The following is a 19,830-nucleotide window of genomic DNA, read 5'->3' on the forward strand; positions in this document are numbered from 1 at the left end:
ATACCCTGCTGAGAGATGTCCCATGACAGTTGCATCTTTTAAAATGCATTGCAGTGCAGCCTGGAAACAATGTGGTCATTTTTCAAGGAAAGAGGCATCTAAGTGTGCTTCTCATTAGGTTCCCAGTCAGGCAATTCTAAAGCCTAATCATTGCTCTGCCTTTTGACTTGGCTGGCGGTGATTCATTCACCTCCCTGGGACCATGTGTCAAATGACAGTAATCTGCTCTCTGGGGGCTTCCAAGCAATAGGTACTGCTATGTAGTGGGCTGGAACTTGAAGGTGCATTTCAGCATTTCACCCAGACCAGCACAATGACTGGTCTTTCATCTGTACTGATGATGATGGAACAAGCAGCATAAAAGATGAAGAAGATGGGGGAAGGAGTTATGACTTAATTGCAGCCTTCCAGTACCTAAAGGGAGCTTGCAAGAAAGCTGGACAGGGACTTTCTACAGGGGCATGTAGTGATAGGACAAGGGGGAATAGGCTTAAGCTGAAGGAGGGCAGGTTTAGGTTAGATAATAGGAATAAATTATTTGTTGTGAGGGTGGTGAGGAACTAGAACAGGTTGCTCTTAGAAGTTGTGAATGTCCTGTCACTGAAAGTGTTCCAAGGCCAGGTTGGATGTGACTCTGAACAGCTTGGTTTAGCAAAGAGTGCCCCTGCCCATGGCAGGGGGAGTTGGAACTAGATGATCTTTAAGGTTGCTTCCAATATAATTTGATTCTATGATTTCATCTGAGCCTTTTATGACAGTTTGTAATTTCTCTTTCCTTAGATATTTGCTAACAGCTACTGGCCTTGCATCTGACATATATAAGCAATAAGAACTCAATATTTAGGGAGAAGGCTGTTACAATTTGCTTCTAGTCAAATTATACATTATTTTGCCTTTGGTGTAATTTTTTTTTGTTGATTTTTTTTGCCAGTTATAGTCATATAACACTTTGGCCTAACTTAAGGTCTGTGGTGTACAGCTCTGATCAAGGATTTCTCTTTTGTAAAGCCCTTACACCACTTTTTCTACCATTAAGGGCTGGTGCTTTCTGAATCTTTTGCATATCAAATTGTGCCAAATGGCAGTCATGGAAATCATCACTCGTTCTGATGAACCAGACAATGAACACTCCTTCTCCAGCTCCAGGCTGTATCAGCCAAAAGGACATGACAGCTCTGCTGCCACCCTTGTTCCACCCCAGCTGTTACCAAAGCTATTTGCAGAATTTTTCCTTCCCTACTTGGAGGTTACTGCAACAGGTCAGAAAAGGGTTACTGGTCAAGGTAGCCCAGCTTGCCTTGACAGGAGTATAAGCGGCTCAGGAACAGATTAGAAGGGACAGTAAACTGCAACATTAAAGGTGGTGAGCTGAAGACAGCTGCTGCTGCTAGCACAGCCAGATCTTGCAGTGAACATGTGCAGCAGCCTTAGTTTTGCTTGATTTCTCATCTAAAATAAGGAGCACAATAGAAAGTAGGATTTTCCTCTGGCAGCTTCTACTTATCCCAATCTCATATGCATACCTCCCCCTTAATTCTGGATTTTAATTTGCCCATTGAGCCCTCTAAAAGCTCCCTTCTTTGTTCTTATTCACTTCCCACTCACTTCTGAAGACAGTGGCTGTGATCATATTCTGAATTCTGTTATGCAGCGGTACCAATTAGTACTTGAACTTATTCCTGACTGCTACTTTGGAAGAAGTTAAAAGTATTTTGTCATTTTCATTCTTCAGGTCACTTCATGAAAAATTCACCTTCTGTAATAGCTTATGGGTTTGTAAGTCACAATAACTCAAATCACAAAAACTTAATTTAACAGATTTAATTTATGCAATTTGTTGCTATTGCCAATGTATTCACTTCTTTCATGCTGTTTCCAACTACCAGTTCCAGCTCTGTATTGAATACAAAATGGAGACTGGGGAATGTATAACTAATCAAATGGAGTAAAATAAGAAGTGTGCATCTGGATCCTTATGTTTGGGCTTCAGGCGAAGTTTTATTACTTATTGCTGTTGCAATATGGTTTTGATGATCACATTTCCTCAGAAACCTGTCATTCTGAAGCAGTCAGTTGTTTTCTGGTTTTTTATTTGTTTATCCTCTTTTTTGTTAGTTCATCCTCTTCAGCAGTGGTAATGATTAATCTGATTCTTTTGGCATGCAGTTTTAAATCCAGTCCCTTCAGCAGAATGAAATTTAACCTTAGCAAATGGAAATCTGCTTTGTCAGTTTAGAGTTCTTTTCTATGTGCTGAAGGGCTAAATGTTCAGTAAACTCTCCTACAATGATTTCATGAGTACACCTGCTCTCTCCTTGGTTGTCAGTTTGATTTTTGGTAGTGTAAGTAAATTTAGATTTCATTTTATAGGGAAAAGTGAGATACTCCTGCTAAAAGACCTTAAGGGAGGTTTTATTCTGTGCAGCTATTTCACCCCTTTCTGTGAAAAACAGTTCCAGAGCGGCATTTTATTTCATAGAATACTCTGAGCTGGACAGGACTCACAAGGATCATCAAGTCCAACTCTCAAGTGAATGGTTCATATAGGGATTAAAGCCATGACCTTGGTGTTATTAGCACCATGTTCTAACCAACTGAGCTAATAATGAAACCTTTAATTACCTTAAGACCAAATCAGAAATAGAATTACTTGGCAGATAAAATCGAGTTTCTGTTAATAGTCTATCCCCTGGAGGTGCTGGAACAGCAGAGATCCTGCACCTCTGACACTGTAAAAACTGTCTCCTTTTAACAAAGGTGTTGACTCATTAACTGGCTTCTTTTGCCTTCAGTTTGTTCTCTTTTTTTTAGACATTAATTTCATTTGGGATGCTTATACATAAAGATGAGCCTGGTGCATGGGAATTTTGGTCTTCTCTTCCAGATAACTGGCAAAAAACTAGGGCCATTGTTTTCTATAGGATTGTTTTCTAAGCAGGTATCACTTTTCTGTTAAGTCACAAACACAGCAACTTCAGTTCAGTCCAGACAGTCACCTTTATAGGAAAAAAAAGTACTCTGATTACAGTGAAGACCTTTACTATACCTTTCAATGGGACTTTTCCTTTATTAATATAATTGATTGCAAAATGATATGTTGGAAGACATAAGAAGGCTAAGCATCAGTTAAATGTCCACAGAATGAGGATTCTTTTTTCAAGAACAAGAAAACCAGCTGACTTCCCATTTAGGGAAGTTGTCAAGTTCTGTGGAAGTGAGAAGATAGTACCTAGTAAGAACTTAACCATTTCACTGAGGGCTGCTTTATTTAGGAGTCTATCAGTGTGAAGCTGCAAACTTATGCTGAATATATTCTAATTTTCCTTGTGCTGTATTTTCAAGTGCCTAAGCCTTCTGAAATAAATGGATGGAGCAGTAAACAACACTCATCCCCAACACACTGTACACATGTAGTGAACAGATAGATAGATGATGTGCTGTAGCATCATCATTTCCAGAGGAAGGAGGGTGGGTATATAGCTAAGCCCAGTTTAGCCTTCAGACCACTAAAAGCTCCTTTCAAAGCCCACTGCTCACCAGCAGGGCAATGTCACAGCACTCCCCTTAGAACCTGATGAAATATTTACACATAGATTTAATAGATTACAGCCTCAGTCCACAAAGACTTACTTGTGCACTGTGAAGAATCCCACTGAAATATTGATAAAGTTGGGTGTCAACTTTTCTGAGAAAAAAGCTTGAAAAACTTGTTCATGATTCTGAGTGTTCATTAGGAATCAAAAAATCAAATTGTTTTGAGAGAAGCAAGGTAAAGGAAACTTGTATCCTGTGATTTTTCCATCAGATATTTCTCTCATAACCTGTTATTCTCACTGGTCTTCTGCCTTCCTTAGCCATTTGCAGAATGAGCTGCCCCTGTGCTTGAATCTGGTGATGTGATGTTGAGTTTGGGCTATCTCTGTAATTGATGTAACAGGACAGAGAACTCTTGTTTTGTGTTGTAGCCTTTCTTTTCACGGGGTACTAACTGGGAGTTCCTTTCTACTGATTTCTATGAAACTTTTCAGATCATATTTACTTTGAACGAAACCAGCCAACCGGTTCAAAACATAATATAAAAATCTCTTGTGAGCTGATGTGCAAAAGGTAAGATTACATAAAACCTCATTTCTTTAAAACTTTATGATTTGTTAATTGTATGTTTTCCTCTAAATTTCCTTAAAATACTCTAAAGGCTACTACAATGGGTTATACCCATAACCCGCTATGGTATATTTCAGTGAGGTTTTCATTAGGCTTGCAAGAAAGAGGAGAGGATAACTTGGCAGAAAATTGTCTAACACATGTTCCTTCTCACCCTTGAAATACATTACTTTCCCTCTGTGAATATGATTTGTGAATGAAAGGCCTTAAATCTTACCTTTCACATTAAACTATGTGATGAACCTACTGCAGTATGCAAGAGTCCAGCAAAATAGTGAAAAGGCCAGTTTACTTTTTACTGAAAGTGAAAATTCGGGAAGAATGGAATACAAAGAAATGGGAAAAGCCCACACAGGGTCTGACCACAAACTGTGTATAAATCAGTTCAGTGGTCGTGTGATGGATGATGCCTTCTGTTTCAGCACATCACACCAATGTAGTAAATAGCAGACTGATGAAAGCTCTAGGCTCATTTAACACTGACAGATTTGTGGCAGACATGAAATACTTGACTCCTGACCATTGCATATAAACCTAGCTTTAGGTATTAGGAAGATTTTGCAGCACCACAGGCTTAGTTAAATGAAAATCTGTATTAAGGAATTAAAGAGACAATATAACTGCTGTTTACTAACATTAATATGTATAGAATTTATTTTTAGAAATTCATTAAGTAAATGGTAAGAATCTTCTTATTCTAAACAAATTTAAATAGACTAAATTAAAAAAAAAATCCATCTTTTGCAGGTCTAGAGTAACCTGCAATAAAAGCAGCATGTTCATAGCTGTTGCTTTAAACATACATTTCTTCCAACTATTCCTAGCAAAATGTTGTAACAAAAATTATTTTCCTTTTCATTTCTAATATTAATTGTTGCTTTATACTCTTGTAATTGTCACATAGTACTGCTGTTTGTGAAATAACTGAACGTTTCCACTTGGATCAGGCTGAAAACAAGAAGATAATTCATCACCTTCCATCTTCTTTACTTCTTATGGGCTGCTTATTCCAAGAAACCATTTAAGCTGTTCAGAATCTTCTTACTATGATGGATTTGCTGTCATTTTGCTGAAATCCTCAAAATTAAACTTGTCATATTACTGACTGAGGCCACAGAAATGTTCCTCATTTCTGCCCACTGTTGCCACACAGTAATTGTATGGTCCTTAATTTCACCTTGGATAATTTTCACAGTAACTGTAGCTGTCTACACATAAAAGATGGTCTGAGGAGATAACTGGGATCTAACCCTTGCTAGAGACCCATTAGTAAGCCCACCACTGGCTGCTCTCATTTTACAAGCACCATTTTACTTGCTGGTAAATCTCCTAACTTCTATTCAGGTGAGACTACTTGAAGCTAAATAAAGCCCCAGAATGATAAGCATGTATTCCAGGAGACAGACACAGTCTTTTCCTTTGATACCTGAAGAGACACTGGATGGAACTGTGCAAGAAAGGAGAAAGAAGGCCTACACATTCTGGGTCAACCTGAAACACCAGTTAAGACTTACCTTCATGACTACAGCTGTGAAGCAACAGCATAAATACTAAGGCAGAATAACTTGTTCCAGCAACCACTGTTAAGACATGTCGTTTGGTGAGGGAGGAATAAAAAAGTTCAACTGCAAACCCAAGATCTTATCATCACCTCATGGTACTTACCTGAAGCCAGCCAGAAGCAACTGAGGAACTTAAGTCCAGGACTGAATACAGTTGGTATTATTCTTACTTTTTATTCTTATGGTGTAAATTAGGTGACACCAGTGATACTGGGCAGTAGAAGGTGAAGATCCTCAGACAGGACCATAAAGAGGCATTGACTAGACAGAGGTAGTGATGAGAGGGAGAAAAACCCAAAGATTAAATATATTCAAGCAATGACTCAACAGACATGCTTACGGTGCACAGACTATAAAGAGAAGCTTGCAAAACGGAAAGAGACTGAGAAGTCTGTGGAGTGAGGTATGGACTTAAAGAGACAAAGAAGAGGTAAAACTACAATGGGCTATTCACAGATTAACTATAGAGCCAGCAGAAGAGAGAATTTGACATTCAGATAAATTCATGACACAAATGGTTGGACCAAGCAGGAGAGACCTTGAGAGTGTCATGTATTAAAACAGAAATAAATTAGGATTAGAAAAAAAAAAAAGGAGAGGGTATCTTGCCTTAAATTGTATTAAAAGAATGAGAAAAGAAGAAATAGGGAATGAATAATTGCCCAAAGGCTGTGTTTGGTGTGATCCAACCAAGCAGTAGACAAGGAACAGCCAAATGTCACAGGTTTGGCATGGGAATGAGTAATATCCTGAACTTTGTCAACATGTAACAGAGCTTTTGGAGTGAAACTAAGCTATCCAACGCTACTCAACAGTGATTGTATACCTCCAGCATTTTCATGGAGAGGGACTGAGTAAAGAATCTCCAGTTTTTCTATATCACTTCCATTATCTGGAAAGATTCAAGCAGGCAGAAACTGACAGATTCATTGATGTGATCGTTCCCATAGCTGGTAGCTCAAAGTATAGATGGTCAGCAAATCTGAATTGTTTAAAATTTCGAGACAATCAAGTGTTTCAAGGCAACTATTTTCACTGTCTATTCTGAAGCATAAGGAGTTGATTAATTTATTTAAAGCTGACTATAAGTGAAATACAAAAAGAGTTTCTGCAGATCTCCCAGTACTGAGGAAAGCATAGTAGTCTAGGTAGATGAACATGTTATGCAATGTAATAAAGATATTCTGGATCCATGGCACACATGGAAGCTTTGTAATACAGGCTTTCTAAAAGAAGTCAAGTATACTTCCTACTAGCTAAGAGGAAAAAGGCCTTAAACAAGCATGTTCAAAGTGCTCAGTTTAACAATTGTGATTTGCATCTAGGAATACTGCATAAGTACTTGTTGGACAAGAATCAGAAGAACTTTGAGAGTGTGTGCAAAGCATTGAAAAAACCAAGATTACACATTTGGTATTGCCACAGCGTTCCTTGAGGCAAGCATGCAGTAAGCCTCCCACAGACTTAAACCAAAGCTCTCACAATTAGTAGTAAAGCTCCCATAGATTTGAACCCAGATTGTAGATTAGTAGGTGAAGAAGGTGTAAATTTCAGTTTGGAAAGAGAATTCAAGAAGCACGTCATGGAAACACAGGATTACGTGACAGGTCAACACAAGTTGTGTATATACGCATGAATCAATGTCTGTAAACGTGCGAGCTTTTCTAAAACTTTGGGAGCAGAGGGCTAAAACCTTTTGAGAAGTCAGTGAGGTCTTGGCTTTTAAATTAGCAGTAGACTTTTTATCCTCTGTTAGGAAGATTACCAGCTCAGGTTTTATTCATGATCATATGACTTCCACATACACTGACTACAAGTGTTTGGTACTCTGGAATTAAAATATAAATGGAAATAACCTTAGGCAGTAACTTGAGTTCCTTCATATGCTACTTAAAGGATGACAAAGAGCTATAAAATGATCAGGGAATAGCTTCATCAGGCAGGTTTTCTTCCAATCTCCATCCCTTTTCTTTTGCTACAGATAACTTCTGGCCCCATCACACCATGTCTCCTGCAGACAGAAAAATGCCCTCTGTTGCCACTGCAAAAGGCAGAATTCAGAGTGGCTTATTGTGGACTTTTCTGTCAATACATGTCCAAGGCAAATGTTTAAAGGAGAAACAGTTCTCTGCAATGGATGGATTAATTTGATTATAGGTTTGAAACTCCTTTCTCAACTTGGTCCTAAACCACCTAAGTAACTGTGAATGGCAATGGAAGCACAGGTTGGCCATATTCTGTCTTCCCACCACTTACACATAAAATCCTACTGTAGTCATCCTGCACAGACAGTACGCTCCCCTGTCACTGAAGGTGTCACTGGCTGGCCTTGTGTCCCCATACCCATCTCATAAGTCTACCTTTTAGGTGCTCTCACACCACCGAGAGGGGTCTAGTCTGCCTCTGGAAGCACAGAGAGCAGGAGAAGGACTTGGGATCATGACACTTTGACTTGGGGAATAATGAAATCAAAAACGTTAAAACTAAAGACATTTTTAACTATCATCAGGTATCTGTGTATTTGTAAATGAAACAGAAGAGCCACTGATTTGTTACCACATGCAGTATTTAATTATTGCTGTGACACTAAGGTATGCTAGGGTTCACCTGAACTAACTGGTACTTGTCTAAAGAGTTCCTGGGAATTGGGCATGGGTGCATTTGAAGCAGGGTTTGAAAAACCCAGTTTTCCACAGAGAATGGCAGCACTTCCCTCTCCCCATCTGGAAACCAAGAACCTGTCAGACTGCCAGTGCAGATTTTCCAGCTCTGGTCTCTCATCATACATAGACCCAGGTTAGGATTTCAGCTGTTCTAGGCCAGTCTTCCACGTGACAGAAGTTGTGGTTTGATTTTGTCTCTTTTGGTCGCCTTTTTAAGGAATCACTTGATTTGTTGTGGGACTGAGCGTTTCCCTGGCAAAATCCAGGGTCCCTGTCAGTCACTGCTGTTGAAGACAAAGTACACCAGGGCGCGGGGCTGTCACACGGCCGAGGAAGCCTCCCGGGGCAGTTTCAGTGACCGCGAGAGATTCACCCTGAGTCACTGGGATGACAACATCAGTTGTCACAAATATGAAGAGAATCATGTAGCAGAACACCATTGACATCCATTTCATAACTTGCTGTCTTTAATGAAACTGGATAATTATAGCTAAGTGTACTGGCTATGCCACCGCTGATATTTGTGTTTTACATCGGTCTCGCTGACCAGGCCTCGCCCTCTCCGCGGAGGCGATGCTCAGCGCTGCCCTCAGGCACGGAAAGGCGCCTTTCAAACAAGGCTCCCCCTGCCCGAGTGGTACAGCCGCGCCTCCCTCCCCCATCCCGCGGCGCCCGGTAGTTGCTGCTGACGGCGGCGCCTGCGCAGAGGGCGCCCGGCGGCGGCGGGCGGTGCTGAGGGACCGGCGGGTCGAGCCGGGTCGGGGCCTGCACAGGCGGGTCGGACCGGGCCGGGCGCTCCTGGGGGAACGGGCAGGGCAGTCCCGGAGCCGGGAAGGGCTGTCCCGTCACTGCGGGCAGCGCTGTGGGTGAGGAGCGGGGTTTGTGCGTCGGGGCCGGTCCCCAGGTGTGCGTGAGGGGCTCGGCAGGGTTACGAGGGGCGTCGGTGCCGTGTCTGTGCGGGGGCGGAGGAGCTGTCACGGCCCGGCTAGAGCCAGGGCTTGCGGCAGTGGGTCGCGCTGTTCAGGGCCTGGTCCTGCCGTGGGGTTGGTGCGTTTTGCCCTGGTTTTCCCTGAGGAGACTGGGCGGGCTGCTGGGACTTGGAGTCGGTCTCTCCATCTGTGATGCCGTGGGGTGAGCGAAGGGCCTTCGGGGCTCCCGGCCATCCCCCTCCTTGTACCTCCCTTTGCACCTGCGAGCAAAGGGCAGGGCGAGTAGGTGCAGCGCGGGGGACGGTGGTGGTGGCATTTGCTGTCTGCTGAAGTACGGCGGGAGCTTCTCGCCCTGCCCTCGATGGTCTTTGTGGCCTTTTCGCTTGCGTTCCCCAGAGTCCCAAACGCACAGTGGTGCTCAGCACTCACAGGCTGCGGCGGGTGTGGTGGTCGTGCTCATATCACCTATATGGTTCATAAAACGAGCTGGAGTTCAAATATTTCAGTATTATCTGGCTTTTCCCTCCCCACAAGCCTTTGTTTTTGAACTACAGTGTGTCAGAAGTTTCAGACAACTTGAGGTACTTAATGCTGGGCTGTTCAGCTAATTACACTGATGTTGCTAATAATATGTAAGTGTTGCTTGTCTGCATTCCATACTCTTTTTCCATTTTTGATTTTTTTTTTTGGAAAGAGGCTTAGTGTTTAGAAACTGATTGCAGAGTCTTGTTTTGAGCCATGATCATTACAGCCCCTTTTTGCTGTAAGTGGTCCCCCTTACTGCATTAGTTTTCTCTGGTTTTATGTCCTGGATCTGTATTTGAGATTCTGAATTGCACCCAAAGCTGTAGCAAATGCTGTAAAATCAGTGTTGGAAAAGCAGGGGAGTAGGACAATAACTGTGCAATGCTGTTGAAATAAAAGTTTCATAAGTAACAAAACAGGGTTTGCTTCTTGTATTTTCTTTTCCTCTTTCTTGCCTTACTACTTGACCCTCTTCTGCTTTTGCTTCAGTGCATTACTTTGAACTAGTAGGGACTTCACGGGCCAGTTGTGAATCTTGTTGCTTATGTTTTTTATCTGTCTGCCTGTCTTTGGGAAGACTGTGCCTAATAGCAGCAGGACCAAAGTCATAACTGCAGTGGATGTGAGCCCTCTATGGTTTTGAGTCTATATATATGAACGTACTTAAAAATTCATTAAATTTTTTTATCCTTGTTCCAGATGGAAGAGTTCATGCTTACTGGTTTGCATAATAGCAGAGGCTAAATAGGCATGAAGGAGACTATAGTGGGGATGAGAAGTGTCCAAAGAGAAGAAATGAATCCTACAAATGATGATCCAGTGTTCGGGACTGTTTTTGACTGGGACTATCTCTTATGGGAGATTCGTTTGACATTTTTAGCTGCTGGTTTTTTAATCTACTTGGGAGTATTTCTTCTGTCTCACTGGTTGTCTTCCTGGAGAAGTACCACTTACCGTGCCTTGTCTGCAAAGGAGAAGGTGTTTTGGAATATGGCAGTCACACGTGGTGTCTTTGGACTTCAGAGTTGTGTTGCTGGGTTATGGGCTTTGCTCATAGATCCTGTTTTTCATGCTGACAAGGTCTATTCACAGCAAAAGTGGAGTTGGTTTAACTGTTTAATAGCAGCTGGATTTTTCTTGCTTGAAAATGTAGCAGTTCATGTGTCCAACATTATTTTTAGAACATTTGATGTTTTCTTAGTAGTTCATCATTTGCTTGCTTTTGGTGGCTTGGCTGGCTTAGTAATTAATGTGAAATCTGGACATTATCTGCCTTTGATGGGAATGTTGCTGGAGATGAGTACTCCCTCAACATGCATTTCCTGGATGCTTCTGAAGGTAAGAATGTGATAATTTTCAGATTATGTTTGTAACAGTTTTCACGTGTTTCACTTGTCCGTAGATAATCTGTGTGGTTTGTTGGGATAGTTTTTCATCCAAACTGCATTTATCCAACTGATACCTGTGTTGTTGTCATACCTGCTTTGTCATCATGGCACTTGTGCCGGCCTCCACGTCGATTTGTGTGCTGCGGTGTGCATGTGCACAGTGGGGTGGTATAGATCCATACCAAGTTTAAGATTCCATTATGTGGAATATGGAATATACTCCATATATGTGGAGTAACATTGCACTATGAGGAAAAAATGCCTGAGAGTGTTTGTATATAAAAGTTGGGTATTTGTATTAGTTCCTTATCTTGAAGTAACAGTTTCACTTCTGCATACTTTGTGTTCTTATTTTTCTAGGCTGGCCGTGCTAACACCTTTTTCTGGAAGGCAAACCAGTGGGTGATGATCCATCTGTTTCACTGCCGCATGATTCTTACCTACCACATGTGGTGGGTGTGTATTTTCAATTGGAATTCCATTATAGAAAACCTGGGACTTCTTCACTTTATTGTTTTATTCTCGGGATTATTTGCTGTTACACTAATACTTAACCCATACTGGACATACAAAAAAACTCAGCAACTCCTCAGCCCAACTGACTGGAACTTTGAAAATAAAGCAGTGGAAAATGGAAAATTAAATGGTGAAACACATGAAAAGAAGAGGATATAGCACTCAAACAACAGTTTCCCAGCGGGGTAACAGAAGAATACAATGCAAAGCCATTCTTTGCACGTGAGCTAGAAGATTTTGCAAGAAGCTCATTGATGCAGTGACTTGTTGCTGGTAGCACTCTGAGTGCATCACAAGTGTTGAAAAGCATTATTTGTGTTTATTCTGTGTATACATATAAGAACTTCAACCCTCATTATGAATTACACCAACAATTTGTCAGGTTGGACAGTATTTCATAATTTAGCAGTGATGTGCTCCCTAGTGGCATGGTTTTTTTCCTAATGCTTCACAGTGGCTTTAAAGTACATCATCTATTAAGCTCAGCTTGAATCAAGTTTAGCTTGAATCCTATTTAACATATGGTAGAGATACTGAAAATTATGTTAAATTGTGTATTAAGATCAATTATGATCCAAGTTAGGTATGCATGGGTACCAAATTCCTGTGTGCCAGTGAATCATTCCAAGTGGCAGAACTGGTCAGTGGTAGAATGCAGTCGTGGCTCAGGTTTGGGTTTTTTTGTTGGTTGGTTTGTGGGTTTGGGATTTTTTGGGTATTGTTTTTTGTTCTTTTTTTCTTTTAAGCACACTTAAGGAACAAGGAAAATAATTGAGTGTTTGCTATCAAATCTGTTGTTTTCAGGTTGCCCTCAGTATGGGAGGAGTTTATATCCACCAAAACCATGCATGTGGAGATCCACGCATTTGCCATATGTGGGGTTTGGTGGGTAATCATAGTGGCCCCTTCTGGACTTTAAATCAATGAAATACAAGTCCTAACACCAGAAGGTGACTCTGTGTCATCCTTGAAAAAAATGCTGCTTGATTAGTAAAATTATTTTGTTTGTATGTCCCGTGTGAGGGGTCATGCAATTAGTTCCACTAGTGCTTCTCTTATGGTTCCTCTCATTTTTGGGAATGCACTTAGTTTTAGGTGGTTTCAGAATCTGAGGTGATTCCTTGGTGGAGGAAGGCCTGTATCACCTCTTGTAGGAGTTTGGTTGTTTTAATGTTTTTATTTAACTTTAAATAACATACCAAACAACACTAACAATCCTTTGCACTTTATCTCCCACATCAAAAAAATTTTTCCTTTACCTGCGAAACTGGGTTGCTCTTTAGATAGGGACTAATGGTGATTGATGTTCTCCCAGTTAAGATACTGGTTTGATGGTTCCTGGGTGAAATGTTGGGAAGCAGATGGAGGGATACAGATCACGATAGAAGAGAGTGACACCTAGTGGTAGGAGAATGACAGGGGTATTCGTTTTGGTGCACCGAACAAATGAGATTAAAAAAAGTGGTTAATTGGAACTCTGTGTAACATGACTGCTACACAGATTTATTTCCCAAAGCATTAAGACTGGACAAGCCCAAGCTGTGAAGAATTTTACATCAAGCAATTTTACATCATCTCTACAATTAGAGACTTTGTGAACTGATCTGGGGCGGAGCATATTGTTTTAAATGTGTGAGGGAAGCACTCTTTGGTGTAAACAGCCCCATTTTGGTGGGAATGTCTTTGATTTGTTCTGAGTGAAGGGAGTGGTTGGGTTGCTGTATTCCCTAATTCACTCTGTGTAAGCAGAGAGTTGAATTGCTGTTCTGTGATGGGGAGGAGTCTTCTTGCTTTAGGTCACAAATACATAGGCAGATCTTGTTGATAATGATGAAGTGGTGAATATCTGAAATTGCCCATTCAAAACCAGGCTGAGAGGGTCACAGTAATTTTACACATCAACCCTGTCTGATATTGTGCTGATATTTAATAGATATAATCTAAATTTGGAATGATCTTCTTATTTTTAAGCTGGTCAGAATGAAGTTGCAGTGTTGCCTGCCTGGGCACCATCCTATGGTAAAAAGGGTTCTCAGAAGTTTGAAATGGTGTACCTGTCTCAAGCAGTTGTATGTGGGAGAATAATGTTAAAAGTACTTTGGAAGAAACCAGAGAGATTAATTCCTTGGCTATGGAAAAATTAGCTGAATGCATATCTTGCAGAATCCAAACCTCACTTGCAGGAGATCCAGGGAGAAAGGCAGAGAATAAGTCATCAGGTATCAGAATGATGATGTACTCTATGAAGCTTAAAACTTGAAGGTTTGGATTCAATAAAACAAGGTAATAATTTTTAAAATCCCAGCCACAGAATTCTGAAGAATCCTAATAGAAAATGGAAACATCAGAAGAAATTTGGGATGAGTGTGTAATTCTTACAGTGGCTGGCTAAAGAATGTGAAGTTCCTATGTGCTAAAATAAAAGAATATAGAGGGGTGGAAGTTAGTAGTGAATTGAGAATGAAAAAAGACAGGTGGAAATTTATGTCATAGCACCTGATGTCTAAAGTTTAATATTTTATATTATTAATGTGTATAACTTTATTAATTGAATTTTAAATCTTTTATTAAAATTATGTTTTTAACATCACAATGCAGTTTTTTTAGTTTGCATCCTAGTTTTTTCACAAAAAGACTGTAAGGGTTTGCATGTCTTAACTATATAATGAATGATACTTTAGAGACCCTGTGAACCTAAACACTGCTAGACCTGCTAGAACAAGAAAGCTGTGCAATAAAGCAAATACCAGCACTTATTTTATTTCTGTTGGTTTAAGAGTACTTTACAGTCCAGCTAGAAATACAACACAACAAAAATACAGACAACCTTTCTTCATCCTTTTCATGGCCTTTTCATGTGTTGGAGTTACCAGTTCTGTTACACAGAGCCTCTTTTTTTATACTTGAGTATAAAAGGACCTTTTATAAGGGCATGTAGTGAGTGATAGGACAATGGTAATGACTTTAAACTAAAAGAGGGGAGAGTTAGATTATATTAGGAAGAAATTGTTCCCCATGAGGATGGTGAGGCACTGGAACAGGTTGCCCAGAGAAATTGTGGATGCTCCATCTCTAGAAGTGTTCAGGGCGAGGTTGAATGGGGCTTTGAGCAACCTGGTGTAGTGGAATGAGTCCCTGCCTACAGCAGGAGGGTTGGAACTAGATAATCTGTAAGGTCTCTTCCAATCCCAGACTTCTGGGATTCTTCAGTGTCTATTGACTGCTCCCTTTAGGAGGATTTTCTGGTTTATTATTGTGGAAGTCACATTGCTCTGAAACAAGTCAGAGAAAGTTCTTGTACTGAGGGTTTTGGTACTTATAACTAAGTGATGCTTTTCAGCCTAAAGGTAGAGTAGCCATATGTGGTTGTAAATTTTGTTGAAGTGAAATTAATCCCAGTCCTGTTGGGCCTTCTTACACAGCCTTATCCACAAACCACAATTTAGAAAAATTCAGTCAGCTTCCATAGTGGTTGGATTGGGTCACAGAGTTTGCTGCTGTGGATTTGGAAAAATTGCATAACATGATTTTGGGTGAATTATTTGTTTGCCAAGGTGACTGCTAGGGACTTGGCTCTGCTTTCTTGTTGAACAAGCCTATTTGAGGAGTGGTATTCGTGTCACCTTTTTGAAGCTTTTTTTTTTTTTTTAAACCCAAACAACACAAACCCAAATCAACAAACTGTGGTGGAGATAATGGTGTTCACTTGATTTGGTTTGGGTTTTTTTTGTTTTTTTAAAGAAAGGTGTCTGATCTGAGACGTCCTTGTCCAGTCATCTGGTTCTTACAGTCTTCATACAACATTCCTAAACCACAGTTTGTGTTTTCCTCCATTTCTACTCTATGTTTTTTTTCCAAAACTTGTCATTGTTTTCCCCCCTGAACCCACCATTTTTTAATTTTTATTCTTACTTGCAGTACTGGTCATGATCTTGGAGTCACATTACCACTGTCACATTTTTGTCTAGTAGTTTTCAATACATGCTGTCAGGCCCATCTTCCACTAAATATCCATGTCCAAATCTTTCAGAGTGTTTTTGTGTTTTCCTGATAACATGGATTAAATATTGATGTGATATGCAGTTATAAGAAACCTTCTTTAACCTCAGGGAGACTCCCCCTTAAAGTGAATTTAAAAGTATTAAGCAAACTTAAGTCTGCTCTTGTACAATATAATGTTTGTTGAAAAGCATCTTTACACTGTACATAAATAAAAGTATTTTATTGAATAGCTGTCTATTGTGATTTTCATTTCCTGATTAAAATAATGTCTGTTATTTTTTTACTTGCTCTTTGTAGCTTAAACAGTTTTTGCAGTTCATGCACTAAAATGATTTATTTTGAAATGCTAAACGTGACAAAGGTAATGTCATATTTATGGAAATAGCTATAAAAATCTTTTAAACCAATGTCCCTTCACCAGTGTTTCATGTGTTATTCCCATAAGCATGTCTGGAATACTAGAAGCTGTGCTATGTGTGTGTATTAAAAATAGTTAAAAAAACATCCTTTGGGGATGACCCTTCTGGCATCGGGTATTTGAAGTGTGTGGTCCAGTTTTGCATTAGGTTCTGACCATGAAGACATTTCATTTGGTACCACATGATACTTCATAGTTTAGTATAAGCTCCCTTAAATAAACAACAAAAACATGAACATAAAGGCCAAAAACTTGTCCCATTGCAAAATAGTAAAATACAGTTCTGAACATTTCTTTCAGAATGTTTTTCGGGAAATGGTTCCTGATGCTTTTTAGATTAGTGAGTCCAAGTAACCCAGCATCATTACTGGTATTTTAATTATTCTTATAAGAATGCACAGTGCAAGTAACTGGTTGGCTGCCTCTGCAGTAAAGAACTTGAGATTAATTGAAGCAGAAGCAAGACATTCATGTGTACAGCTCCACTAACTGTGAGATGTGTGTGGGTACAGACTGGGATGAGAAGAACAATGTATAATAGTGTTTGTATGAGTAAAGTCCTCCCTTTTTTTTTCTTTTTTTTTTTATTTCTTTTTTTTTTTCTTTTGGTAAATGATCTGTAAGATTAATTTAAATGTTATTGTTTTGCTACTCAGGTGTTTCAGTTAATAGGTAAATACATTCTACTTGTGTAGTGTTAAACATATTCTCAGAAAAATATTGGAGCAGACTTGGGCCAACAATGTTACACAGCAATTACAGTCTTTTGGTCTTGTGTCATTGCACTATTACTTAAATTGGAACAAAAAATGCAAGCAGTGATCATTAATGAAGTAAACTATGCCTGTTGATGTAGTTGTCAGCCCCCAGATGTGTTTCCAGTGTTGGAGGAGACATTTCATGCACTGAATCTGATTGACTAATTAGCATGTTCTGCTAGTGGTGCCACAGAGCAGGAGCAAGTATTTTGCAGCACATTGTGCCTTCTGCTTTTCCCTAAGTTGCCCACTGGTGAGTGGGGTGGAAAGATGATGATACAGCAAAGGCCATATCAGACCTTGTTCATAGTTCAAGATGGCAGACAAGCCAAGCTTGGAAGGACTGGGGCCTGCTCACCTGTCCACAAATAAGAAAGCAAAGAAATTGGCTGTGCCATTGCTTGCTGCTATTGTGTGTGTGTATTCTGAGAGCAACCTAGGGTCTGAGTCCTTAGGAATATGACCTGAGTAGAGAGAGTGGAAATTTAATACTAGCTTTGTCAGATGCATCATGTCTGGTTTGAAATTTTTATTTCCTCGTATGATTGTAGCTGCCTCTTCTCCTTTGCTTGGCGCACATTAGTGTGCTGTATAAGCTGACAGTGTTTTCACCACTCTGTCCTCAGACACTGTAAAGAATTGTGAGGTTTTAGTAGTGGTAATTGATTCTGGCAGCTCCAGGTATTTGTTTGTATTTATTTATTCCTATATAGATCTGCAGCTTCCTTCTCTTGCCTTGCTGCTTCTAATGCTAAAAGCAGTTTACCAGTGAACACTGCATTTTGTTACCAAAGTTGTGCTCTTTTAAGTTTAGGCATGGAGCTTGCAACAAGAAGGGGACAAAATATACCTGAGAAACGACTAATTTTGTAGAAGGTAGAGAGCTGAATTTGCTATGTTTTTGAACCTTGCAGTTCTGCTGTCAGGATCTTTTAAGTGTAAATCAAGGTGTGAAATCTATGATACCTTGAAAAACAAAGTCATGCAGACAAACTACAGAAGTATATAGAGTACTTTTGCATGGAGGTTTGCATAGAGTAGGCATATAGTACCCAAGAAGAGCTTGTTTGTCTTGTTTTGTGGGTCACATTTACAGGAAGAACATGTGTCCTGGAAAGCAGCAGTAGCCTTCCTAAGGACTCATTAAGAATTAAATCAGAAAAAAGCTAGGAGACTTTGGGTGAGGGAGATGGAACTGGTTGGTACATTGTAGACTGCTGACCACGTTGTGGTTACATATTGAATATGTAGTTTTTCTGATGCTATAACTCTTCCTTTTTTCTCTCAGCATTGTGTTGAGTGTTACTGTGACACTGGTTGAGGCTAAGTTTAAAAACATTTTAGGACATCAAAATTGCTAAGCAATATATTGCCCTAGGCTGAAAGAGCCTAAAGTCTGTTCTAATTTAAAGTAATTTATTCTTGTGTCATCATTGCCTTTTTATCTTACATAATTATTTTTTATCCCTGGAGACTCTTTTGCATATTCATGCATACAAATCGATTCGCTCTTTTGTTTTCCCAGCCATCCTAATACTCTTTGCTTGTCACTTTTCCCACTTGAATTCCTTTTCACTATGTGTTGGCAGCTTAGAGTTGTACATAGTATTTGATATAAAATCTTTTCAGAATCTTGTATTACACTAGTACCTCCTTTCCTTCCCTTCCCTGGGAACAGTTCTGCTTTGGCCAAAAGCTGCATTTGTCTTTCAGGGTTGCATGGCCTCAGCACTTTGTGGTGTTCCTGAGAGGAAATTCACTTAAGTTTTTCCCTTTATCAGCTTCAGGATGAAGAAGAGGCATCAGAGAACAGTGAAATAACTGAAAGTAGGAATGTTGTGTTATAGAAACAACTTGTGCATATGACTGTCTGGGATGTGGGTGCCCATCCCTGGCAGCATCAGTGGGGGCTCCGTGAGGGGAGCCGGGGATGCCCCAGTTGGACACAGCCGGTTCCAGCCAAACACAGCTGGTTCCAGCTGATTCCAGCCATACATAGCCAGACACAGCCAGTTCCAGCCAAACACAGCTGGTTCCAGCTGATTCCAGCCATATATAGCCAGACACAGCCAGTTCCAGCCAAACACAGCCGGTTCCAGCTGATTCCAGCCATACATAGCCAGACACAGCCAGTTCCAGCCAAACACAGCCGGTTCCAGCTGATTCCAGCCATACATAGCCAGACACAGCCAGTTCCAGCCAAACACTGCTGGTTCCAGCTGATTCCAGCCATACATAGCCAGACACAGCCAGTTCCAGCCAAACACTGCTGGTTCCAGCTGATTCCAGCCATACATAGCCAGACACAGCCAGTTCCAGCCAAACACTGCTGGTTCCAGCTGATTCCAGCCATACATAGCCAGACACAGCCAGTTCCAGCCAAACACAGCCGGTTCCAGCTGATTCCAGCCATACATAGCCAGACACAGCCAGTTCCAGCTGGATCCAACTGCCCACCACAAGGCATGGCTGAGCTGTGGTGGGCACCACAGGGAAACACAGGTGAAGAAGGGCAAAAAATGCTGCACAGGAGTGAGGAGAACAAAGTGAAAGAAATATCTCTGCAAGCATCAAGTTCAGTGAAAAAGGAGTGGGAGAAGCTGTTCCTGGGCACCAGAGCAGATTCACCTGCAGCTCATAGAGGAGGCCCTGAAGGAGCAGGTTTATCCCGAAGGACTGCAGCCTGTGGGAAGCACCCACACTAAAGCAGAGGAGAAATGAGAGGAGGAAGAAGCACTGGGAGGAGCTGTTATTGACTGACCACAACCCTGGTTCCCATCCCACTGTGCCCTTCAGGGTGGAGGAGGCCAAGGAGATGGGAATGCAGTGATGTTGAGCCTGGTATGAGGGAAGAACAGAGTTTTGTCTCTGTTACCATCTCATTTTTAATTTTAATTGACAAAAA

The 19,830-nt window shown here is 40.7% G+C and overlaps 1 protein-coding gene across 1 annotated transcript; it reads left to right on the forward strand.

The window, feature by feature from the left end:
• Positions 1-9,153: 9,153 nt before the first annotated feature.
• On the forward strand, positions 9,154-15,976 carry CLN8 (CLN8 transmembrane ER and ERGIC protein). Its single transcript, XM_066547287.1, has 3 exons — positions 9,154-9,255; positions 10,543-11,181; positions 11,592-15,976. The coding sequence occupies exons 2-3, from the start codon at positions 10,594-10,596 to the stop codon at positions 11,904-11,906; spliced, it is 903 nt and encodes a 300-aa protein (XP_066403384.1). The 5' UTR covers positions 9,154-9,255; positions 10,543-10,593; the 3' UTR covers positions 11,907-15,976.
• The last annotated feature ends 3,854 nt before the right edge of the window (positions 15,977-19,830 follow it).

Source organism: Molothrus aeneus, chromosome 3, assembly GCF_037042795.1.
Source record: "Molothrus aeneus isolate 106 chromosome 3, BPBGC_Maene_1.0, whole genome shotgun sequence".
NCBI classification, from domain to species: Eukaryota; Metazoa; Chordata; class Aves; order Passeriformes; family Icteridae; genus Molothrus; species Molothrus aeneus.

What these genes read in the sequence shown, in the direction of transcription:
- CLN8 (XM_066547287.1), top strand. Translation starts at nt 10,594, where the DNA reads ATGAAGGAGACTATAGTGGGGATGAGAAGTGTCCAAAGAGAAGAAATG. An exon ending in TTTCCTGGATGCTTCTGAAG is followed by an intron (nt 11,182 to 11,591) that starts GTAAGAATGTGA and finishes TTATTTTTCTAG; the next exon opens with GCTGGCCGTGCTAACACCTT.